At 38.3% G+C, this 26721-nt stretch overlaps 1 protein-coding gene across 3 annotated transcripts in view; it reads right to left on the bottom strand.

The window, feature by feature from the left end:
• Positions 1 to 26462, bottom strand: part of Zmat1 (zinc finger matrin-type 1) — a 42017-nt gene extending 15555 nt beyond the window's left edge. The window contains exons 1-6 of one of the 3 annotated variants that reach the window (XM_050130559.1): positions 26116 to 26460; positions 7646 to 7711; positions 3832 to 3938; positions 2800 to 2901; positions 2538 to 2712; positions 746 to 802 (exon numbers count right to left, since the gene is read on the bottom strand). In XM_050130559.1, coding sequence (XP_049986516.1) covers positions 746 to 802; positions 2538 to 2712; positions 2800 to 2820 — 253 coding nt within the window. In that variant the 5' untranslated portion in view covers positions 2821 to 2901; positions 3832 to 3938; positions 7646 to 7711; positions 26116 to 26460. Of the gene's footprint in view, positions 1 to 745; positions 803 to 2537; positions 2713 to 2799; positions 2902 to 3831; positions 3939 to 7645; positions 7712 to 8282; positions 13137 to 26115 lie in introns of those variants that run through there. The other 2 variants (XM_050130558.1, XM_050130557.1) reach the window with 2 other exon arrangements.
• Positions 26463 to 26721: the final 259 nt, after the last annotated feature.

Genomic DNA, 26721 nt, shown 5'->3' on the forward strand with positions numbered 1-26721 from the left:
TATTTTTCATCTATTCTGTCTTGATTTGTCATGTTTACACCAGAGTGAGCTCTCATCATTTAATAACTTGAAACTATATGTTTTATTGTACATCTCTTTCAATTACTTTCCTCCTTGAACCCAAAGAAATGAATTTGGGGGCTATAGGTAAGATATTTACAAAATAGTTTCTCTTGTAAAGCACAATGACTCTGTCCCTCTTTTAATCAACAGATAAGAAAATAAGCATATGATAATCTGACAGACTAGAATAAATATAAAAATAATAGTGTATCTTACTAGAAAAAAATAAATTTCTTCCTTCCTTCTTTCCTTCCTTCTTTCCTTCCTTCCTTCTTTCCTTCCTTCCTTCCTTCCTTCCTTCCTTCTTTTGGTTTTTAAAGACAGGGTTTTGTAGGAGGAAGGCCACTTATTCATCCTGGCCGCCCAGAACCAAAGTAACAACGCAGAAACTGTATTCATTAAATCACTGCTTGGCCCATTAGCTCTAACTTCTTATTGGCTAACTCTTACATCTTAGTTTAACCAATATCTATTAATTTTTGCATCACCACAAGATTGTGGCCTACCAGCCAAGTTTCAGCACACCTATCTCTGGTGGCTCCAGTTACTTCAAGAGAAAGATGGGCATCAAAGAGGCTCCTTATGGAGTTTGTTAGCCATTAGGGTAAGGAACTGCTCTTGCATGAACTGCTAAACTGAACATGCAGGTGCAGGACCAAAGAAAAATGACTGCTAAACTTACCTAAAGGTGCGATGATCCTTTGGGGTTCCTGCTTCATGAAAGAGTCTGTGAGACATTCTGCAGGATACAAAAGAAAGTGATTAAACTGTCTTTAACATTTCCTGCTTTGTGGAAAAGTCTGCTGGATACTATGGGCCTGTAGGCTGAAGATGGATGCTTCAACAGTACAAAAAAACTTTGGGTGACTGTCCAGGCAGTGAAATGTGTCAATTCTAGAGTTTTGGTAGTTGATTACAATGTACTTCCTGTTAACTTAGGCAATGGTATATCCTTCTGGAGTCTTTAAATGAGTTAAAGAATAGATAGTTATAGTTTCGATTAGTTATAATAAAAGATAGATATAAATATCATAACTGCAATTCTTATTTAATACCTGTTTTGTTATATGTAATGTTACTATGTTAAAGTGAAAGCCTTCCTTTTTGTTTAAACAGAAAATGGGAAATGGTGTAGGAAGTCCTTCTGTCTATGTGTTGCTTTCACTGGTTAATTAAAGGAACTACTTTGGGCCTATAGCAGAGCTATAGGGGGACCAGAGCTAGGCGGGATAAACTAAATAGAATGCTGGGAAGAAGAGGCAGAGGGAGACGTCATGGATCTGTGCTGAAGATAGACATACTGGAACTTTGCTGGTAGGTCACAACCTTGTGGTAATGCACAGATTAATAAAAATGGGTTAAATTAAGATGTAAGAGTTAGCTAATAAGAAGTTAGAGCTAATGGGCCAAGCAGAGATTTAATGAATACAATTTCTGTGTGGTTATTTTGTGGCTAAGCTATCCGGGTGGCTGGGATGAACAAATGGGCCCTCCTCTTACAGGGTTTCTCTCTAGTTTTTGGAGCCTGTCCTGGAACTAGCTCTTGTAGACCAGGCTGGCCTCAAACTCACAGAGGTTCACCTGCCTCTGCTTACCCAGTACAGGGATTAAAGTCACATGCCACCACTGCCCAGCTAGAAAAAATAAATTCTAATAATATGCTGAGGTAATTTGCTCTGGAAAATACCTATATGATGTGCTGGACATGAATGTTGATGGTTTTTTTTTTCAGAAATGAATGCCTTAGTGACACAGTGAAAGCTCTTAAGAATGTGCGAGATCAATTATTCCAGCTGATCAAGCATTATTTTTATGGTAGCATGTAAATTTTTCAAAATATGAGCTATTTTCCAAAATGTACTCTGCCAGTTCAGGTAATTCAGTGGAAGTGCTTTCATTTCTTCATTTGAATGTTACTAGAAGGAAGAGGCAATGTTCTATAATTCTCTGTATCTTTGGGATTTAGCATTCTATAATTATTCACTGGTACTTCACATTTATAGAAATAAAAGAATGGATTATTGGGATTGAAGGAGATTCAGCAATTTAGTTTGCTTTTTACAGCTTTGGTCATAAGCATACTATATAGTATATACACTAGAGTATATAACTATACTATCCTGAAGACGATCTGAATGGACAAATGCGATAAAGATGTACATCAAAAAATTATGACAAGGTGAGGAAACATAATTTAAAAAGCCAAGATTTTTGGTTTCTCTAGATGCTTATTGTTATTAATAACATATAGTACTCATTTGCTTTATGTGGATTTAGTAAACTGAATAGTGACACTATTATTTTTTTTTTAATTTAGTTAGCAGTAATCTCCACAGACAAGAATACAGAAAGTGATTTACTAAGTGGAAAAATAATCAAGTTGTTTGAACTGTAGTGGGAGTTTGCTCCCCAAAAGGAATGATACAATGTAGGGGAAAGATAAATATCTTTTAAAGAGATGATGAGAATCTTACCCATCTTTGGTTGGCATCCTGATGGAGAGACTCTGTCATGTTCTTCCAGCAATTGTTTTGGATTCTGCACATGGCTCTTTTCTACAAAATGAGCCTGAGCAATGGCTGCGGAGTCAAAACTCATGTTGCAGAAACCACTAAATTTGCCTCTGTTGACTTCTTCACTCTTGTACACCTGTAAAAAGTACATTCAATCTTTTTTATTTTTTAAATATTAAAATCTTAGAGTTTACAATTATACCATTCCACAAAGACAACTCACCTGAGAACTCTCAACAGGCATGCTCACTTTTCTACCAGGCACTTCGTTTGGTTCCCCATGCACTTGAAAATAGAACTTAACATTTTGAGCATGTATTTCACTCTGGAAAAAGATACAACTTTGTTTAGTTAACAACAGAGACCTACAATGTGCACCTCTCTGAATGTGAGCTCAGGAGACATCAATTTTAGCAGATTTTATAATAACTTTTTTTTGAGATCATGGTCTTGAACAGGCTAGACAAGTGACACACTTTTGGGCTACATCGTCAACCCTTGACTGCAATAACTAGAGTTCCACTCCTTTCAAATCTTTAGACCTCAGTGACTACATCAGTGCAGAAAATCCCCCCCTTTCCCAGCAACCATCAATTGTCAATGCACAGGGAGTGATGAGGCCTCTTGATCTCCTGCCTCCTAACAACTGTTAACTGTCAATGGAACTGGGAAAGTGGGTCTTTTGAGCCTCTTCAACCTCAATGGCAGGATGCTGACAAGCCAAATCTATGGTCTACGTTTATTATAAATGAAGATTCTAGGAGTTCTACAGTATCCCTCAAACTTGTTAATATCTACAATATATTTGCTATAATAATAGAGAATACAAAGGAAGGCAGAATGGTGTGAAGGAAAGAAAAGAAAGTTTGCAATCAAAACCAAGGAGTTTAATCTATATTCCCTAACTTAAATTTGTGACTATCCTTTCCTGAGCCAATATTCCTGTCTGTCAACTAGAAATGTTACCATGTTGCCAGGCGGTGGTGGTGCATGCCTTTAATCCCAGCACTCAGGAAGCAGAGGCAGGCAGATCTCTCTGAGTTCAAGGCCAGCCTGGTCTATAAAAGCTAGTTCCAGGACAGCCACCAAAGCAACAGAGAAACCTTGTCTCGAAAAAATTAAAAAAAGAAAAAAGAAATGTTACTATGTTCCAGGTCTTTAAACTAATCAAGTAAAACGACTTAAATGCAGTTAACTCGCTACACTTAAAAATATGATTCCTCATCCTCATTCCCACCGCATTTAACCAACCAACCTTATAATGTGAAATCCTTTCTGATTCATGCTGCAGTACCACTCCACATGTTTGACAAAAATCATCTGTAAAATATGCAGACCTTTCTTGTCCTTCACAGGTGTCATCTATAAATAAAGTAAAAAAAATCTATCATACCAATGAAATTTGAACTAATCAAATTTTTATATTTGGTAGTATATACTAACAGCCTTCTCTTCAAATATGCCATTGAATGTGAAATATATATACATGTGAGTATATATATATATACATACATACATGTATTTACACACACATATATATATATATTTGATGTATAATATGGCAACAGTTACCAATTTGGAATGGCAAACCCAGGCAATAACTTTGTAAAGGAATAGTTAAATGGATATATGTTACTCCTTGAACTTCAAAGAATGATTTAAGGAATCAGTAATGAAAGGCTAAACTTAAAAAACAGTCTTGATATTTTGTTTTACAGAAGACAATGCCAAGGTATGTACGACTTTTAATAAAAATAATCATACTTTTGCTTATTATTTGGCTATTTGAATGAGTATGTTTGTATTACACATACTTTCATGGATGGTATACTGAATAAATAAAAGTTTTACTAAAATACAATATACTCAATTTCTAACAAAGATAACATGAAATATACATACATATACACATAGAAAGTTACAGAATGATCTAAACTAAATTTAAATGTATTTAGCTCTGCTCTGGAAAGTGGGAGAAGATAAGAGAAGAAGACTTAACATTTTACTCACTACAACTTGTTTTGCAAAAAGCACACAGCACTTTCTGTATATGGTGAGGATAGATATCAGCAAACTGTTAGGATATCAATTCAAATAATTATCCTTTTACAAAATACCTTTTCAGGAGTTAAGGAAATAAGACTGTAGATTATAGTATCTGGGTGTATTGAAGACATAAAATATACTGGATAGCATAAGATGGAAACTTCAGGTTACCTGTATCATCCCTTCCTCAATCCTGGCTGGAATGAAATGAAGGAAGATACTTTGTGTATAAGGAAAGAGCAGGTAATGAAAATCATGTTTTACTTTGAACCCTAATATAGTGGGCACACTTTGTTAAAACTCATCACCTTGCAGGCACCCAAAAGCCCCATAATAATCAGGCAGGTGTTTCCAGACTGAGTTTCTAAACCAGCTCTGGGAACTCTCTGGATCCTGCCATTTCAGGCTCTATGGTGGTGCAACAGTTTTAGTTTCCAGGCTGCTCTAATTAATGTCTGGCCAGCTTACTCTTAGCACCAGAATCATCTCAACAGCCTTGGGTTTCAGGATAGCTCACATGGGCCCCAACCTCTTGAGCTATTGTGGACAGAGCTTCAGGCTTGTACTTGTAGACAGAACCTTTAGCTTGCCACATTGTCAACTTGGACCTTATACCACCTCTAGGCTAATACCTGCAGCATCACTCTCCATGCTAGATTCTATGTCCCATATTCTAAAAGACTAGTGTTCAGGTCTGTCCCACTAGACCTTAGAGCTGGACATCTCCCCACAACCCAGGTTCCGACACCACTCTTGTGTTACCAGTTCCCAGGATGGCCCCTGGAGTTCCAAGACCTCACTAGGCCTTTATATACCTAGTTGTTCCCCAGTAACTAAGTCCCAAGACTCCAGGATACTCAGTACAGATACAAGATCCAGGGTCATCCTTGTGGACTCAGACTCTAGTCCCATCCCTAAATAACTGACGAGTAAATCTACCACACTGGATTCAGATTTCAGGGCCAAGCCTGGGAATGTGGGCATGCACACTTGCTTACCTAAACAGGAAAGTGCACAAGGATACTAGCAGTGAGCCTTCTAGAGGATCACATCATGTGGCCTATCACAAGTTTTTAGACAAGCAATCCCTTGGTGGCAAAATAACATTACAACTGAAGGAAAATTTCTTGAAGATGAAATTGTCATTTCCCATATGGGATTCCCTCCCACTCTTGGGAGTTCTTTCTTTTAACCTGAATAAATTTATGCTTACTCTACTGTCTCTTCCCCCTTTAGAATAGTACTGTTAAGACTTACTGTCTTTAACTTATTTTCTCAAACAAGGTTTGGTCTGTTTGTTTATCAAATGGCACAATATAGCTGGGTTCAAAAGCTCAGCCATTCTCTTCACTGAATCACTGATTCCTAACAACTCTGATGTATAATATTTGTTATTATCTACATCTTCCTTTGAATTTCACATAACAACACTTTAATTCACACCCTCCATATATTCCAACATGTTTTAGTTTTATTGATACTAATTAAGCTTAGCTTCAAACCATTATGTAACATAGTCCAGAAAGAAGCAGACAAAAGATCAATATAATTGAGCATCTGTTCATGTTAAACCCTTAGACCTTAACACAAATGTATACAGTAAATAGTACTTTGTACATTCTGAGTTAGGAAACTGGAAGTAAGTGAAATTGAAATAATCTGCCATGCTTTCTTTGGTGGAATGGTACACAAACCTTTGTTTTACATTGACTCTTTCCATTATACACACACACACACACACAATTCCATGTTGGAAATGACTAATCCCTAACTCCAAGGAGTACAATTAAATAAGGAAGGTAAGATGTATATGGAAAAATGAAAATCCCCAAGCCAAAATGTTTCAGGCAATAAAAGATGTAAGAGGGTAATGGTATATTCTGAGAGAAATGGGTTGAAAATTATGGATAACAAGTTCTGTCTAAGCTTTAAAATACATGTAAACAATAGAATCTCACTAAGGTATAAATAAAAATGAAATTATAATATTTGTCAGGAAAATGGAAGGACTAGAAATCATGCTAGGTGAAATAAGCAAGATTCTAGAATCTTGGTTCCTGGTATATGTGGAATCCAGATTTAAAATTATATGTATGTGTATATACCTGTGCATATGCATTCAAGTATGTGTGCAGAACATCAAGCTAGAAAGGGGATTGTTAAAAGGGAGGAAAGGATCTTAAGGGATGGTGGAAAAGAGAGACAAGAAAGCAGAATGGGGATCACTTTCAAGGGGTGACAGAGAACTAACCCTGGGAGGCACAGGCAGAGAGAAGGGCAGTGGGGAAGGGGACAAATTAGAACAATATATAATGATACATACAAGAAAATGCCAAAATGAAACACCTTACTTTGTGCATTAATTAAAACATTAATACACACTTTAAAAATAATAAAAAATAACAGAACAAAAGTATTTCAAGGAAGGCAAGAGTATAAATAATAGTGGAAGGTTCAGAATAGAATCAAATAATGACAAGCTACTTTAGGGTATTTGAATTTATTTACATTAGAGAGAAATAAGTGGCTCAACATGGGTATAATATCAGTCAGTTGTAGACTTGAGGCTTGAACCAGATAGATACAAACTTGAACCAGCCATAGATACATAAAGAAAAGGTCCATCTCTCAAAATCAAAAAGTATTAAAGGCTGAGCTTAGCATTTTGTATCAATATGGTAGACATTCAGATCTACATATTTAAGCTTAAGTAATGCTGTTTCTGATAAAAGGTGAAGATTCAACCTTACAATCTACAATTATTACCAGTGGCAAATTCTCTTTTTCACTATCAGAGTGTTGAAGTTCCAAGTTTAGCATGTTAAAAAAATTGTTGAGTGAAGGACAGAGAAGGAGAACAAGGAAAGAGATACCTTGAAAGAGAGAGCCATTGTGGGGTTAGCGAGAAACCAGGCACTAGGAAAATTCCCAGGAATCCACAAGGATGACCCCAGCTAAGAATCTAAGGAATAGTGGAGAGGATCCCTTAACTACCCTTCCCCTGTAATCAGGATAATGACTACCTTAATTGTCATCACCGGACCTTCATCCAGTTGTAGAGATTTACAGCTAAGCACTGGGCCAAACACCTAGAGTCCAGTCGGAGAGAAGGAGGAGAGATATTATGATCAAAGGGGCCAAAATCATAATGAAACAGCTGACCTGAGCAAGTGGGAGCTGACTCTGGAGTGACAGTTGGGGTACCTGCATATGACCAACCTAAGCACTTTGAATGTGGGTGACAGTTGTGTGGCTTGGGAAGTTTGTGGGGCCACTAGCAGTGGAACCAGGATTTATCCCTATTGCATGAACTAGCTCTTTGGAGCCCATTCGCTATGGAGGGACATCTTGCTCAGCCTAGATCCAGCAGGGAGGGCCTTGGTCCTGCCTCAAGTGATGTGACAGATTTTGTTGACTCCTCATAGGAGGCCTTACCCTCTCTGAGGAGTAGATGGAGGGTGGGGTAGGGAGAAGGTGGGGGAAGTAGGAGGATGAGGGGGAGAGGGAACAGGGATTGGTATCTAAAATAAAATTGTTTTAAAAATTATAATAGAAAATTGAAATATATGATGTGAGAATAATAAAAGAAGATGACTCATTATTTACTCTAGAAGCATTCTTAATATACTAGTCCTTTGTTATATTCCCAAAGAAATTCACCTGGCAGCGGCAGCGGGGACCGGCATGGCAGCAGACGAAGGCAGCGGGAACTGGCGCAGCAGTGCGCAAGACCGAGAGCAGATCGCCCCACTAAAATTAAATTAAAGAGGTAGACCTTTTGTTGTCGAGGTCCCTGGCAAACGGGGAACCTGGTCCTGTTCCTGAAGACTCTTCTGAGGGGTGAGAGGGATCTTGGTCCCTGGCAGGAGCCAGGAAACAGAGTGGGGGCATTTTGTAAGAGGAGCCTCTGGCCAACAGGGAAACCTGAAAAAGACCGATTAGATAGCATCGATAGGAGGAGATTGGCAGGTGCCAAGGCAAGAATTCACCCAATAATCTGAAAAACAACATGAAAACACGAGAATCCAATGACCTTACAACAGGAGGACTTGAACACCTAACATACAAGAAGTAGAAAAATTTGACTTTATGAAAGCAATAGAGTCCCTTAAACAACATGTAAAAAAATGCCCTTATAGAAATGGATGAGAAGTATAACAAAAGTTTGAAGAAATGAGTAAATATGTACATGATACCCTGGGAAACCAAGAAAAAACAATCAAACAGGTAATGGAAACAGTTCAAGAATTGAAAACTGAAATGGAAACAAGGAAGAAAACACAAACTGAGGACGAGCTAGATATGGAAAATCTAGGTCAACGAGCAGAGTCTACAGAAACAAGCATAACCAATAGAATACAAGAGATAGAAGAAAGAATCTCAGATTCTGAGAACACCATAGAGAAAATAAACGCACTGATCAAAGAAAACAGCAAAGCCAACAAATTCTCATCACAAAACATTCAGGAACTATGGACACAATAAAAAGACCAAACATAAGAATAATAGGGGTAGAAGAAGGAGAAGAGTCACAGCTCAAAGGCCCAGAAATATTTTTAACAAAATTATGGAAGAAAACTTTCCCAACATAAAGAAAGATATTCCTTTGAATATTCAAGAACCATACAGGACACCAAACAGACTGGATCAAAGAAAAACATCCCCTTGCCACATAATAATCAAAACACAAAATATACAGGTTAAAGAAAGAATATTAAGAGCTGCAATGAAAAAAGGTCAATTAACTTATAAAGGTAAACCGATCAGACTTACACCTGACTTCTCTATGGGAACCCTGAAAGCCAGAAGGTCCTGGATAGAGGTACTGCAGAAACTAAAAGACCATGGATGCAAACACAAACTACTATACCCAGCCAAGCTATTGTTCACTATCAATGGAGAAAACAAGACATTCCAGGATAAGAACAAATTAAAACAATACGTAGCCACAAATCCAGCCCTACGGAAAGTAATAGAAGGAAAATAGCAAGCCAAGGAATCCAACATTGCCAACCCTCAAACAATAACTCAGGCATCTAGCGACCCTTCACCAGCACAACTCAAAGAAGGGAGACACACAAACTCTACTACCAAAGACAATAAGAATAACCGGAGTAAACAACCACTGGTCATTAATATCACTTAATATTAATGGACTCAATTCACCTATAAAAAGGCACAGGCTAAGAGATTGGATACGAAAACAGGATCCAATATTCTGCTGTTTGCAAGAAACACATCTCAACCACAAAGACAGGCATCTACTCAGAGTAAAGGGTTGGGAAAAGGTGTTTCAGGCAAATGGACCTAAGAAAAAAGCAGGTGTGGCCATACTAATTTCTAACAAAAATGACTTCAAACTAAAATCAACCAGAAGAGATTGAGATGGATACTTTACACTCATAACAGGAACAATTCATCAGGATGAATTCTGAATATCTATGCCCCTAATATAAAAGCACCCACTTATGTAAAAGAAATATGACTAAAACTCAAGGCAGACATCAAGCCACACACACTAGTAGTGTGAGACTTCAACACACTTCTCTCTCCAATGGACAGGTCAATCAGTCAGAAATCTAATAGAGCATTAAGAGAATTATTGGAGGTAATGAAGCAAATGGACTTAACAGACATCTATAGATCACTCCACCCAAATAGGAAAGAATACACCTTCTTCTCTGCAGCTCATGGAACCTTCTCGAAAATTGACCACATACTCAAAATCAAGGAAACCTCCACAGATAAAAAAAAATATCAGTGTCCACCTGTGTCTTATCAGATCACCACGGATTAAAGTTAGAAGGCAACAACAATGCTACCCCCAGAAAGCCGACAAACTCATGGAAACTGAACAGTCAACTACTGAACCACACCTGGGTCAAGGAAGAAATTAAGAAAGAAATTAACGTCTTCCTTGTATTAAATCAAAATAAAGAGACAACATACTCAAACCTATGGGACACAATGAAAGCAGTGCTAAGAGGAAAGTTCATAGCACTAGGTGCCCACTTAAATAAAACGGAGAAAGCATACATTGGGGACTTAACAGCCCACCTCAAAGCTCTAGAAAATAAAGAAGCAGACTCACCTAGGAGGAGTAGAAGACTGGAAATAATCAAACTGAGGGCAGAAATCAACAAAATAGAAACACAGAAAACAGTCCAAAGAATCAATAAAACAAAAAGTTGCTTCTTGGAGAAAATCAACAAGATCAACAAACCCCTATCCAAACAAATTAAACAACAGAGAGAGAACACGCAAATAAATAAGATTAAAAATGAAAAGGGGGACATAACCACAGACACAGAGGAAATTCAGAGAATCATTAGATCTTACTACAAAAGCCTGTATGCCACAAAACTGGAAAATGCAAAAGAAATGGACATTTTTTTTAGATAAGTACCATATACCAAAGCTAAACCAAGACCAGGTGAACAATCCAAATAGATTCGTTAGTCGTGAAGAACTAGAAACTGTTATCAAAAATCTCCCTTCCAAAAAAAGCCCAGGACCAGATGGTTTCAATGCAGAATTCTACCAGAACTTCCAAGAAGAGCTAAAACCTATACTCCTTAATGTATTTCACAATATAAAAACAGAAGAGTCATTTCCAAAGTCCTTTTATGAAGCTACAGTTACCCTGATACCAAAACCACACAAAAACCCAACCAAGAAACAGAATTACAGGCCTATCTCACTCATGAATATCGACGAAAAAATTCTCAATAAAACACTGGCAAACCGAATCCAAGAACACATTAGAAAAATTATCCATTGTGATCAAGTAGGCTTCATCCCAGAAATGCAGGTCTGGGTCAACATACGAAAATCTATCAATGTAATCCACCATATAAATAAACTGAAAGAAAAAAAAACATATGATCATTTCATTAGATGCTAAAAAAGCATTCGACAAAATTTAACACCACTTTATGATAAAGGTCTTGGAGAGATTAGGGATACAAGGGTCATACCTAAATATAATAAAAGCTATTTACAGGAAGCCGACAGCTAACATTAAATTAAATGGAAAAAAACTCAAAGCCATCCCACTAAAATCAGGAACACGACAAGGATGTCCACTCTCTCCATACCTCTTCAACATAGTGCTTGAAGTTATAGCAATAGCAATAAGACAACATAAGGGGATCAAGGGGATTCGTATTTGAAAGGAAGAAGTTAAGCTTTCGTTATTTGCAGATGATATGATAGTATACATAAGCGACCCCAAAAACTCTACCAAAGATCTCCTACAGCTGATAAACACCTTTAGTAATGTGGCAGGATACAAGATCAACTCCAAAAAAATCAGTTGCCTTCCTATACACTAAGAAAAAGGAAACAGAGAGGGAAATCAGAGAAGCATCACCTTTCACAATAGCCACAAAGAGCATAAAATATCTTGGGGGTAACTCTGACCAAGGAAGTGGAAGATCTATTTGACAAGAACTTTAAGTCTTTGAAGAAAGAAATTGAAGAGGACACCAGAAAATGGAAGGATCTCCCTTGCTCTTGGATTGGGAGGATCAACATAGTAAAAATGGCAATTCTACCAAAAACAATCTATAGATTCAATGCAATACCCATCAAAATCCCATCAAAATTCTTCACAGATCTGGAGAAGACAATAATCAACTTTATATGGAAAAACAAAAAACCCAGGGTAGCCAAAACAATCTTATATAATAAAGGAACTTCTGGAGGCATTACCATCCCTGACTTCAAACTCTATTACAGAGCTACAGTAATGAAAACAGCTTGGTATTGGCATAAAAACACAGAAGTCGACCAATGGAATCAAATAGAAGACCCTGACTTTAACCCACAAACCTACGAACACCTGATTTTCGATAAAGGAGCTAAAAGTATACAATGGAAAAAAGAGAACATCTTCAACAAATTATGCTGGCAAAACTGGATGTCAATCTGTAGAAGAATGAAAATAGATCCATATCTATCACCATGCACAAAACTCAAGTCCAAATAGATTACAGACCTCAATATCAGTCTGAACACACTGAACCTGATAGAAGAGAAAGTGGGAAGTACTCTACAACACAAAGGCACAGGAGACCGCTTCCTATGTATAACCCCAGCAGCACAGACATTAAGGCCAACTGAGACTGAGACTGAGAAGCTTCTGTAAAGCAAAGGACACTGTTGCTAAGACAGAAAGGCAACCCACTGACTGGGAGAAAATCTTCACCAACCCCGCAACAGACAAAGGTCTGATCTCCAAAATATATAAAGAACTCAAGAAACTAGACCGTAAAAGGCTAATCAACCCAATTATAAAATGGGGCACTGAGCTGAACAGAGAATTCTCAACAGAAGAAGTTCAAATGGCCAAAAGACACTTAAGGTCACGCTCAACTTCCTTAGCAATCAGGGAAATGCAAATCAAGACAACTTTAAGATACCATCTTACACCTGTCAGAATGGCTAAAATCAAAAACACCAATGATAGCCTTTGCTGGAGAGGTTGTGGAGAAAGGGGTACACTCATCCATTGCTGGTGGGAATGCAAACTTGTGCAACCACTTTGGAAAACAGTGTCGCAGATTCTCAGGAAATTCGGGATCAACCTACCCCTGGACCCAGCAAACCACTCTTGGGAATATACCCAAGACATGCCCTATCATACTAAAAAGTATATGCTCAACTATGTTCATAGCAGCATTGTCTGTAATATCCAGAACCTGGAAACAACCTAGATGCCCTTCAATGGAAGAATGGATGAAGAAAGTATGGAATATATACATATTAAGAGTACTACTCAGCAGTAAAAAACAATGACTTCTTGGATTTTGCATACGAATGGATGGAAATAGTAAACACTATCCTGAGTGAGGTAAGCCAGACCCAAAAAGAGGAACATGGGATGTATTCACTCATATTTGGTTTCTAGCCATAAATAAAGGACACAAGCCTATAATTCATGATCCTAGAGAAGCTAAATAAGAAGGTGAACCCAAAGAAAAACATATAGACATCCTCTTGGATATTAACCTCCAGCAGGCGATGAGAGGAGACAGAGACAGAGACCCACATAGGAGCACCGGACAGAAATCTCAAGGTCCAAATCAGGAGCAGAAGGAGAGAGAGCACGAGCAAGGAACTCAGGACCGAGAGGGGTGCACCCACACACTGAGACAATGGGGATGTTCTATCGGGAACTCACCAAGGCCAGCTGGCCTGGGTCTGAAAAAGCCTGGGTTAAAACAGGTCTTGCTGAACATAGTGGACAATGAGGACTACTGAGAACTCAAGAACCATGGCAATGGGTTTTTGATCCTACTGCACATACTGGCTTTGTGGGAGCCTAGGCAGTTTGGATGCTCACCTTACTAGACCTGGATGGAGGTGGGTGGCCCTTGGACTTCCCACAGGGCAGGGAACCCTGATTGCTCTTTGGGCTGATGAGGGAGGGGGACCTAACTGGGAGAGGGGGAGGGAAATGGGAGGCGGTGGCGGGGAAGAGACAGAAATCTTTAATAAAGAAAGAAAGAAAAAAAGAAAGAAAGAGAAAATGTCAAAAAAAAGAAATTCACCCATTTCTGTTTATTAGAGCACTAGTCACAATAGTCAAGGTATAGAACTATTCATGATGCCTATCAACAGATGAATGGATAAAGAAAATGTAGTATTTATATGCAAGGTTTTTTTTCCATACACAAGAGTGAAATTATTTCAACTACAGGAAAATGAATGGGACATGTTAAGAAAAGTAAGCCAGACTCTGGAAAATACTATGTTTTTCTTCTATGCAAACTCGAAATTATGTCATTTATCAATTGTAAAACATTACTTTCACTCTATTTAATGTAGAATTAAATTCATATGCCTTAATGAATCCTATCATTATTTGGCTCCAATTTAAACTTTCCATTATTATTTATATTCTTCCCTTACTTGAAATACTTTCATTCTATATTTTAGTTAACATATATTTAATTTTATTTATATACACATATGACATGAATATCAAAGGCTGACCATGCCAAATGAGGTAGGGGTCTTTTGAGGAATAAGGAAAGAATAAGAGATTAATTGAGAAAAGAACTACAAATATTATATATATATATTTGTTTTTCAAGACAGGGTTTCTCTGTAGCTTTGGAGCCTGTCCTGGAACTAGCTCTGTAGACCAGTCTGGTCTCGTACTCACAGAGATCCGCCTGCCTCTGCCTCCCGAGTGCTGGGATTAAAGGCCACAAGGGACAAAGAAAAAGGGAACTAATCCAAGGGAGGGTAAAAGGAGGTTTGTATGAATAAATCACAGCAACATTTTAGTATTAAAATGTCATAGAGAAATTATTTTGTATCCCATTATTTTTTATTCTAACTCAAAAATACCAATATCAGTAAAAAAAAGTCAAACAAAAATATACCTAAGATTTACTTTACTTTAATTTTCCTAACACATGGTAAGTATATATCCCTTCCTTCCAGTATAACATTTGTTCAATATTTAGAATTATTGTCTTCTTTCCCTTTCTCTTTACTACTTTTGTGAATTAACTGCAGTTCTTTTAAGCACAATCCCCTTAACAATGTCATAATAATGACCAGTAAAAAGGTATCAGACTTTTGTTGTTGTTTTTATGTTTTGAGATTGGTTCTCATTATGTAATTCAGGCTGCCCTTGAATTTACATCCTTGGATTCCTAAAGTGCTATTATTACATGTGTGACAACTGCACTCTGCTCCACCTTCCTTTTTTTTAAATTCTGAAAAACACAGTTTAGTATTGCAACCATTTTACATATATGGTTAGTCAGTGTTAAGTATACTTAAACCCTTATTTTGAATACATATCTTCTAGTAACGTAGCCCAAGACAAGTTCACACCATATTGCTGACTCACACTCAGGAGCCTTCTGACAAATACATACATGGTTCTATTCTATCTAGAGTTGATTAAAACTATACCCCAAAGCAGACCTAATATATATTTATATTACTACTATTTACATTTTGCTTTGCTATATTCAAATGATCATTTTAACCTCCTAAGATCCCTTTTGAGCTAGTGAGAGGCACAGTGGGTAATGGTGCTTGCTGCCAGGCCCTAAATTGGATTCTCAGAACCCATACAATGGAAGGACAGAACTTACTTCTACTATTACATGTATGCTGTGGTATATGTCAACATGCACCACTTCCCCCCAAATTAAAAAAAAAGAGATTTTTTTAGTCTTAAATTTATTATTAGGAGGATTGTGGAAGTTGGATTTCTACTGAGAACAAATTTCTTGTTCTTAAGGACCAGTCTATATTGTCCAATTTCCCCCTCAAGCTGCATGTCCCTACATTCAATATGAACATGATTCTATGTGCTCAAAAGTGCAATGTGAAGCTTGCGGGGATTAGTGGTCTTCTCAAAGTCACACATAAACTATGGATTAGAGCCAGGATTCAAATCTCATTCTGCCCAAGCAGTCCCTGACAGCTACTTCTTAAATAGGTTGAAGTGTTGAATGACAGGTTTTTTGTTGTTGTTGTTGTTGTTTATTTTTTTTAGGCCGACGTTTGTTAGGAGGAAGTCTGGCTGGGAAGAGAAGCTGTTTTGGCTAAGTGGCTATTGGTATCTGATAGCTGCTGGGAGAGGGAGAGTCAGCTTTCTTGATGTGACCCAAGTGACTAGCATTCCTTAGTAGGAAAACCTTCCTTTTAATGAACTAGTTCCTGGAGAACACTGGGCCCTAACCTGAAGTGCTTGTCAAAGACTGGGATTGCGGGACTGAGGCATAGCTGAAGAAGCCTGAGAGATGTATATCCTCCATCTCTTTTTTCCTTTACACTTTTCTCAAGCTTCCCCCTTCTTTCTTAGTAATATAGAAAACAAACATTTTTGGTAGATGGGTAAACATGAACTTGTGAAGATATTTAATTTAGAAAGAAATCAGTTGTAAAAGCTACCAGACCAGATTCATCCTGCTGTTAACTAGTTAGTTGTTGGACAAACGCTTTCAGATTTCTATTGCTAAAGTTTATTTTGAACTTGAGTTTATTTCACAAACTTTTGTTATGGTATCATGATGTCAGCGATCTTCTCTTGCATAGTATTTAGGAAGATTATTTGAAATGAAACAGTAGTTTTGTGACAAATTATAACTGGTATCTGATAAAAGAGTCCATCTGTTCAATGTAATGTATTTGTGTTTAAGTGCAGCTTCAGTCTTTGGTTGAAGAATGAATCAACATTATTCCTGTTAATAAAAATGTTTTAGTGGGATCTAGTGGTGTGCACCTTTATTTAATCCCAACACTCAGGGGCAGATGCAGGCATATCTCTGTGAGTTTGAGGGTAGCCTGTCTATACACAGAGTTCTAGGCCAGCCAGGGATGCTCAGTGAGACCTTAGCTCAAAAAGGTGTTGTGCTATTTTATTTCCTTCCTACATTGAAGGCTTATATAATTTGAGAAAATAAAACATTCATAATAATTTGGAGTGAGGTTAGGGTATTTGATCTGTAGTGCTAGGTGACAAGAAAAAAATAAAAATGGCACATTAGTAAAAAGACATAACCTTGAGTAAATAATTTAACCATTCTAAACTATTTTCCACTGAATAATATAGAAATATAATGTATAATTTCTAATTCCCTGGATCCGTCAAACATAAAAGACATGCTTTTTCCAAAAAATGTTCAACAAGTATTCTTTACTAAATAAAAGTATGATTATTTATCTATAAGCTTTGAAAGTTTTATTTACTAAAAGATATAATCACCATAGTTCAGTTCAGTTTTATTTAAGAGATCATCTATTCCACAGTTTTCAATCTTGACAGTACGCTTACTTTGGGCCACATTGCTGAAAGGCTGTCATGTTCAGCACAGGTTTTTGGCAGCATCCCTGGCTTCTGGCCAGTAAGATTGTAGTAATATTCCCTAGTATGAAAACAAAATGTGTGTGGAAACACTGGCAAGCATTCTTTGTGGGGTTAAACCACCTACAGTGTAGAGCCAATCCAACCTATGACTTTACTTCATAAAAGAAAAAGCTAGGAACCATAGAAGAATAAAGGAGTGGGAGCTAAAATTTTAAATTTGTGATTCTAAGTTTATATGGATTTGTTTAAAAAATAATTGAAACAGTCTAGAGAAATACAATAGAAATAGCAGAGGGATGCTCTTAGGCAATTTATAGTTATGAATATCAATAATGGCAACATTCTAGATGTAGGAATTAGTAGAATTTAATGTATTGATTAAATACTCATTCAGTTTATATCAGAATGTATACTTTGATGATATAAAACTTAATCCACTTTACAGAAACTTACTTTTTTGTTGGATTGAGCCTTTTGCAAACAGCTAAACTGTCATGTTAGAGTAAAATAACATTAACTTCTGAATCAAAAAATAATTCAACTACATGTGAAATCTAAATGATTATTTTGAAAATTTCTCCTCATACCAATACAGCAGGAAGTTTAGGGTGATATAGCTTTTTGTAACAAAAGTTAGCACTTACAGCAGAAGTCAGAAAAGAATAATGGTTTTGATCCAATTTCATTTATAGAATTATAAACCAGGTAGTATTTCTGAAGAAAGGAAATGGAAGGTTATCATATTTCTTCAGTTCTGAGAATGAGAATATTCTTTGTTTACTGTAAGAAAATGTTCTTTGTTTAGTCTGATAAATTTAAACTTACTCAAATTAGGTGATTCTAGATATAACTGGCAATATATAATAAAATCATTTTCACATTTCTTAAATGATAATTTAATTTTGTTGTACAAAATAGCAAATTATATTCTTAGGAAAGCCAGATGTTTATACAATTACTTAATATAAATTTTAATGATTTTCTGAATTGTGAGCTTCATAGCTAAATTATTTTGATGTAAAGACCCACAGCATTGTAAAGAACTTATATATTCCACTTTGATAGTGACAAAGTAGGGAAAACCCAAGAGTGAACTGCAGTACTATATGCACAAATCTCATTATTCACAGAGAAAACTGTGAAACAGTAATTTTGCTTTTGCAAAGAACATACGTGCTGTATTTTCTGTGAATAGACCTTTAAAGATAATCTTCCTTAAACATTCTTCATTAAATGGAACTTTTTTGGCAAGAGTTAACTTGACTTTTGTATTCCTTTAGTACCATCATTATCATACAAAAAGTCAGGCGAGCATAGTCTCGAGATAGAAGAAAATGAGGATGTATGTTAAAGTTGCCACAACATTTTTAATACTCTTTCTCTCTAAAGGCTACACTTCATTTAAAGAGTACTCAGAAATATTAATTTTATTAAAATGTGGATATGTGGTGCGGGAGAATTGTCTGTATTCTGTCAATCATGTTTTAAATTTTTAAATAAATGCTGATTGGCTAGGCAGGAAGTAGAGGTGGGGCTATGAGAACAGGAGAATTCTAGGAAGGAGGAAGCCCATTCTCCTGAGTTCTGTCCAGACCACCAAAGAAGCAAGATGTGACCTGCCCCGCTGAGAAAGGTATGGAGCTATTTGGCTAACATAAATAAGAATAATGGGTTAATATAAGCTACAAGAGCTAATAAGAAGCCTGAGTTAATGGGCCAATCAGTTTATATCTAAAGCAGACTCTCTGTGTGATTTTCTTTGGGGTTAAATGGCTGCAGGAACCAGGCAGGACATACACCCCAACAAGCAGGTCCTCATGCTACAGGATGGTGTCCAATGTGGATAAAACTACAGAATGGCGCCCATGTGGACAACTGCATCCACATAAAGCCTGACAGAGCTTGGGAAGTAATTCTGGGCAGAAAAGAATAGAGTAAAGCATGGCTTCTTGGTAGCAGCAATTTCTCGAGTTTGCTCTGTTTGCTAGAGGCAAGCAAGTGCTCTCATTTAAGAGAGGCTTCCTCACCCAGCTTTAGCTGCAAAACTTTGCAGCTCTTTTAAGAGGTCCTGCCACAAAACACTTACATAGTGTTGGTGAAAAGCTGAATGCATGCATTTTGGTTTTCAGTTGTAGCAGGAAAAAAAGCAGGCTGTTTTAAAATGCCGGCTTTCTGGGCCTTCCTGCCAGGGCAAACTCTGACTCTTTGAGGCAGGTGGTCCGACTACAGAGAGAGCATTTGAGCATTGTTTGTGGATACACTGTTGTAGCTTGCTTGCTGGCAAGGACCTTGAAACACCATAGAGTTGTGGTGATAAACATGGCGGCCAGTACCTCCACCATGAGCCTGAAATTGCAAAAAGCTAAGAAACGGGCTGGATCCAGCTGTCAAAGCCATGGCTTTAATCCTACCCACACTGCTTAGTAAATTAAAGACTCACGTGGTCAGAAAAAGAGAGATATACAGTAAAGAGAGATTCAAAGATGAAGAAAACCTCTAAATGGTTTACAATGTGTTAAAAACATATGCAGGCTTGGAAGCAAAGGTTAAGGTCCTTAAAATAAAAAAGAAAGAGAGTAATCGGGTGCAGTGGCATACACCTTTAATCCCAACACTTGGAGACAGAGGCAGACAGACCTCTGTGAGTTCAAGGCATGGTGGCACACGCCTTTAATCCCAATGCTTGGGAGGCAGAGGCAGGCAGATCTCTGTAAATTCAAGATGTGGTACAGCACACACCTTTAATCCCAGCACTGGTGAGGCAGAGCCAGGCAGATCTCTGTGAGTTCAAGGACAGCCTGGTCTACAGAGTGAGTTCCAGGACAAAGATACAAAGAAACCCTGTCTCAAAAAGCCAAAAATTAAAAATAAAAGAAATAGAGGTTAAAATAAAGTCACATAAAGATGAAAAACACACAGAGAATCTTGATACTATGTGTTATTATGTTCTCTTTGAATTGTTTGAATGCAGATGAAGGAGAAATAGCTGCTAAAAAGATATTTGTTTATAAATGCTGCTGAATTAATCCAAGATATGTATTTTAAAAATAACGACTTCAAAATTGAAGTCCAAAGCTATGTTACTTTGGAGAAGAGATTTTGCTTTTGTTTCCAAAGGAAATGAGAGACTGTGGATTCATTTTAAGTTAAGAAAAATCAGGTTTGATCAAGGAAGACTACCTGAGAAATCTCGAATAGGAACAGATGGCCCAGATGTCTGAGTTCTACATCCAGAATGGATTCAAGATGCTGCCTAGGATGATCAAGCCTCACAGGATACTCCAGTCAGGACCTGATCATATTTCAAAATTTTCTTTAGGTCCCCATAAGATTATCAGCGCCCCCAACCAGTAGCCTGGAATACTATGCCAACATTCCCAAAATATGGACTATGGATATTTTCCTTTGTTTAAAAATAGGAGGGGGAAGTGGTGTGGGAGATTTTGTCAATCATGTTTTAAATAAACGCTGATTGGCCAGGCAGGAAGTATAGGTGGGTCAACAAGACAGGAAGTAAAGGCGGGGTGATGAGAACAGGAGAATTCTAGGAAGGAGGAAGCCCATTCCCCTGAGTTCTGCCCACATCACCAAAGAAGCAAGATGTGACCTGCCCCCACTGAGAAAGGTACTGAGCTATGTGGCTAAGACAGATAAGAATAATGGGTTAATATATGCTATAAGCGCTAATAGGAAGCCCGAGTTAATGGGCCAATTAGTTTATATCTAAAGCAGACTCTTTGTGTGATTTTCTTTGGGGTTAAATAGCTGCGGGAACTGGGCAGGATAGAAACCCTGACAAGCAGGCCCTCATGCTACAGATATGTACCTGTCAGCATGACAAATGCTCATAGCTATAGTGCTATTTTGCATCCTTAGTTTTAAGATGATTAAAATAGCTTCTGTCTTATGAGTTTGGCAATTCTTGTAATTTTACGCAGGTCATCACAGTCAACGCAGGCTTTCCAGGGTACCTCAACAATAACAAAATAAAATACAATTAAAATAATTGGGAATACTATGCTTATGATTAGTATTTGTGCTGTCTTTATGCTCAAGGAGTATTTGACCATAGTAACAATAAGCCTTTGTGGCTAGGAAGGTCAGGAGTCATGCTTATGAAGCCAGAAATACAGCTAAGGCTCGGGTGTAATTGTAATTTCCTTGATCCCACAGCAGCTGCTTTATATCAGATAGGCACTAAATATATGCTACTCATGCCAACAGTTGAACACATGTGAATGAATGTACAAGAGTGTTTCAGATAGAAAGTAATTAAAGTTCTATCCTAGTATATATGTAATATATAGTAGGAGATTTCCTTGTTAGGCTAAAAATATGACTAGTGATTATTTTTACATACTGATATAATTCAGGGAGACAGACACCAATAACTGGCCATTTATCTCACTCTAGACATTGCCAATCCACCAAATGTAGAAAACGGGAGTTTAATCCTGTTTACTAATTAATTTTGTCAAACACCAATATCAGATTCACGATATAATGTGCTTTGGTGTGCTTATAATATGGAAGATTCCACAGACACAGTTTTTTAAGAAATACTTAAAAGGTAATGACAGTTGAGGAATCTGATCAGTTATATTTAAAACTACTCTTTCCCCACTCTGATGTATGTTAGAATTTTACTATCAAGCTCTACTGAGTGTAGTTTCTTTCTCTTTTACTTTTTATTATGCATCTGTATGTGCACTGGTGCGTGTGTGTGTGGTGGTGGTGTCTTTCTCAATGCCATCCATATCCTTTGAGACATGGTCTTTCCCTGGATTGCTCACCAATTAGGCTAGCCTGGCTGGCTAGTGAGCCTTGGGAGGGGGCAGTCCTGCATTTGCCTCTCCAATGTTGTGATTGCAAGTGTGCACCACCACGTACATTTTTATGTGGGTTCTGGAGGGACAGAACTCAGAGCCTTATGCTTTTGAGACAAACACTTACCAAGTGAGCTATGCCTACAGACCATTAGAGAGTTGTTTTTATAGCTGTTCTTTAGAAGTTTATTTTTTATTATTTTTATTATGTGTATTTATGTGTACATGCACAACCATGTGCATGCATTAGCAGGCATGAGATCCCCTGGAATTAGAGTTCCAGGCAGTTATGAGCCTCCTGAAGTGGATGCTGGGATCTGAGCTTGGATCCTCTGGAAGAATGGTAAGTGTTCTCTAAAACCACTGAGTCATTTGCCCAGGCCCATTACAGATGTTTCTAATGCATTCGTAGGTTCTCAGCACTAGCCAGTATGATTCGCCCACACACAGTGGCATTCAATGATTACTAAGTAACGGAAGGAAAGGTTAACTAGGCTTTCTCATGGAGGACTTCGTGACATATGACTCAAAGCTTTACTGAACTATAGGGAGACAAAAGAAAGCTTCTGTAATTGCAAGAAAGTAATTGCCATGGAAACTATTTAACAACTAAATTGAAATCCACAATGCTTTCTAATCTAAAATACAAACTCAGAACCTTTTCTTTGGTTTTGCTTTTAAAGGGAAAAAGAAATATGCGAGGAGGGTTTAAGAAACTACAAATAGATGTAGCATCATTACTGGATCAGAATTCATTTTGTCATAATACATTTGAAAAACTTTACTTGAAATATGAAGTATCCTAAAAGCCCCCCAACTCCCCTTACCCATGTATTCTGTTTGTGTACATGTCTTTTTGCATATTATTTCCTTGGCATTTCTTTTGCTTGTTTTAAGTTTGTTGTTCAATACCACAAAAGAATTTTTTGAAAAATTTTAACATTCCCTGTATGACATTTCTTATTTCTACTGCCATTTCCTCATTACTAATATAGAAAAAGGTCCTTGTGAATGTGGGCTACAACTGGAAATGGGCCAGCAGATACTTTTTCAAACCACTTTTCATGATCTTATCAGGAGTGATTGTGAAATAGTTGTGATCCCAATAGTACTCTGACATATTTCAGAGCTATATCTTAACTAGGATTTATAAAAAAGGACATTGGCACACAACTAAGCAGTATTTTCTTTTCCTTTTGTATACTATAACTAGAACAAAATAGCGCTTTATAAATATTTAGACAAGATTCTGAGGCCTAATAGTGCTTGGAATATTAAAATGTATTAAATATCTACCATTTTAAAGTGAAAACATAAGAGGTTTTTAGTTTGGACATCCAAGTTAATGAAGGATATTTAACTAAAATGATAGTTAATTTTTAGGTAACAATTACATTTGGTTTTTTTTCTGTATCCTAGTAAACTTTCTCAACAGTATTTCAACACAGATTTTGCTACTCAGGAAGAGTCAAGTGGTTAACTATAGTCAAGGTTTCTTATGATTTATGAATTGTTGTTTTCATATACAGCTACAGAAATTCCACCAAAAGAATCCAAAATAATCATTTATATTTTCATATCAGAAATTAATGTCAGAGTTTGTCTTATCCAAGTCATTTATTTCAGAAATGGAAGCCCAAGTCAAGGAAATTTGGGACTAATTCAGGCTCACAAAGTCGGATAGTTTTATGAGCATCATAATCTGTATTTACTATGCCAGAGTCCAGCTATTGTTTTTCCTTTATTAAATTATCTTTTTTTCACATTTATTCATTTTGTGTGAATACATATGTGCCACAGTGTGTGTGTGTGTGTGTGTGTGTGTGTGTGTGTGTGTGTGTGTGGAGGCCAGAGGACGACTTGCTGGAGTTGGTTCTCTCCTTTCATCATGGGGGTTCCTGGAAATGAACTCAGGTTCTCAAGCTTGGCAGCAGGCGCCTTTTCCTACTGTGTCATTATGCAGGCCCCTGGAATTCTCCCTCTTACAATGCTTCTATTATTTGCATATATTCAAAGACACTGCAACCAAAGCAGTTACACAATGAGGCAGAAAGTCAGTTTTCTATGAAATACTTTTTCTAAACCTTACTATGATTAGGTCAGCAAGCCAAACTGTTTGATGCCTACAAAACCGCGCTCACCTATTTGCTGGTTATAGACCAAGTTTGTTTTCCAAGTTAAAGCCAGGCACAGTGTCACAAACCTGTAATCCCAGCACTCAGGAGGTGGAGACTGGAGATCTGTTGGCTCACTACTACACAGTGAGTCTGAGGCCAGTGTGAACTACAAGGTGGCCATATCTCAAACCAAAACAGACAAAAAGGGGGAAAAAGCAACCACAAAACCCCCTTAAAAATGTAAAAGTCCAGGAGTTTCCAAACAACGGTATAATTCATGGCTCATGGAAGACATCAGTCTTTCGAAGACTGTCGTCAGTAAGACTGTTGATAAATAGAGCACGAATATCACAGTGAATTCCCCATTTCTGTATTTAGTAGGTGGTATTTATATAATGTGCCTACTACAAATATTATGGGGGATTTTTAATTGCTTTGCCATTCCACCAAAGTGAAAGGTGTGAAATATTATGGAATTGCACACAAGGGTATATAATCTATGAATGTAAAGAAATTAGTTTATGATGTTCATTTTAATGAGTGTCCTTACCGAAGATAAACGAATTTAAATTATATCCGCTATTTTTACATTCACAACCTTTCACTTTGGATGTAAATGAGCAAGATAAGGTAACCCAGCAAATATTTTGCAGAAATTATGAAATCGGAGAGCTTCTGCAGCAGAGCCAGTCTTAACCATTTAAAAACATTTCCAAAACTGCTTTCAAACACATTGCAATGGCAAATTTCACAGTCCAATAGTAGGCTGTTTACAGATAAACAGTCCATGTGAAGATCGCTCATATTCAAATAATCAAGAGATAGCTTTCCATGTTTGGCATAGTAAGTGCTGGCAGGTACAACAGCACCTACTTGAAACCAAAGAAATGTTAAAGATGGGCCCTTAAGCCCTGTTTTGCTAGGTCATAACCTCAAATACCAAAGAAAATTCTCCAAATGATATCTGAAATCTGCGCTTCTGCCAAGCACTGTTTCTCTTCAGTACAGGCCTCATTGCCCCAGAGGACCCTATGACCCTATCTCCAACAAATTCTACTTGAAAGCTCAAGTACGCACGCTAACCTACTCCAATTGCTAACTCCATCTTTCTGTAACTATCTCACTGCCGAGTTTCTTTACTGATTTTCTACACTGCAATCCCTTGAATTTCACCAGGGTGGGTGGGTGAGTGGGGGTTCCTGTTACAGTTATGATAGTCCCTCTTTGCTCTCCCTTTACTTTCCCTGGCCCTGGATAGCCACAGCACTTCTGCTTTGCCTCTTCTTCCCAAATAGCACCTCGGCGTCCTACTTCACACTAAAGCATCTGGCTAAGACAAAAATTGTTTATTTTTTTTTTCCCTTCAAACTCCTGCCTTAAGAGTATTTGCCATTCCTTTGCCTGGGGATGGGGGGGGGAGCTTTGGGGTAAGGAGAGGTTAGGGATGCCCTTCACAGCTTCAGTCTATCTGGCACTCTAGGGCCTAATGAAGGAGGGTGGGGTGGGGTGGGGTAGGGTGGGGTGGGACGGGACCAAGCCCAGCGAAGCGGGGCGGGACGGGGCGGGGCGGGGCGAGCTTGGCCTTTACTGCGCCACAGCAGGTGGGGGGTGGGGCGGTGTCGAACCGCGCCCAGCCCGGGTTTCAGGCCAGCTGGAGACTGGCGGCGAAGGCGAACAGGCCGCCTTCGCGTCCCGGGTCGGGAACTCACCTTCTCTGAGGCAAGGGCAGGTGTCTACTTTAAAACTACTGTCCCCCCTCCCCGCCGCCGCCATAGTGGAGCCGCCAAAGCTGCCGCCGCCTTCTCCACAGCACCGGCAAGTGAGCAGGCAGGGGTGGAGGTGGCAGAGGAGGGAGGCACCAGCAAGGCCGCCGCCGCTGCCGCCGGGTAGGCGGCGGCGGAGGCGACAGATTAGGGAGCTTCCCGAGGGGAAGACTTCGCCAGCTGAGCGACAGCTTTCGGCGACGCCGCCGCCGCCGCCGCCGCCACCGCCGCCGTCGCAGCCTGGCGCTCACAATTGCACTGGCGTCTGGATTCCGTTAGGCTTTTTTAGCACCGCCCTTCCCTAAGCTCCGCCCCGTCAATCGCTTCCTCTTTTCCAGCTCGTGCCTCGGTCTGGCTCCTGGTGTCGACCAATCGGAGAGCCGTGTGCCCGCAGGACACCTCCCCCTTCCCTAGTGGCTCTGCATCACGGACCTCCCTCCGGAGAGGAAGAAAAGATGGCCAAGGGCGAAGGGCAAAAAGCGCGGGATGTAAAAACAAATGTCCTTATATGGTGGGGACTGAAGCTGTAATCCAACACCCGTTTAAAACAAT

The sequence above is a fragment of the Alexandromys fortis genome, unplaced genomic scaffold (assembly GCF_014885135.2).
Source record: "Alexandromys fortis isolate MF-2015 unplaced genomic scaffold, M_Fortis_MF-2015_v1.1 scaffold_324, whole genome shotgun sequence".
Lineage (NCBI taxonomy): Eukaryota > Metazoa > Chordata > Mammalia > Rodentia > Cricetidae > Alexandromys > Alexandromys fortis.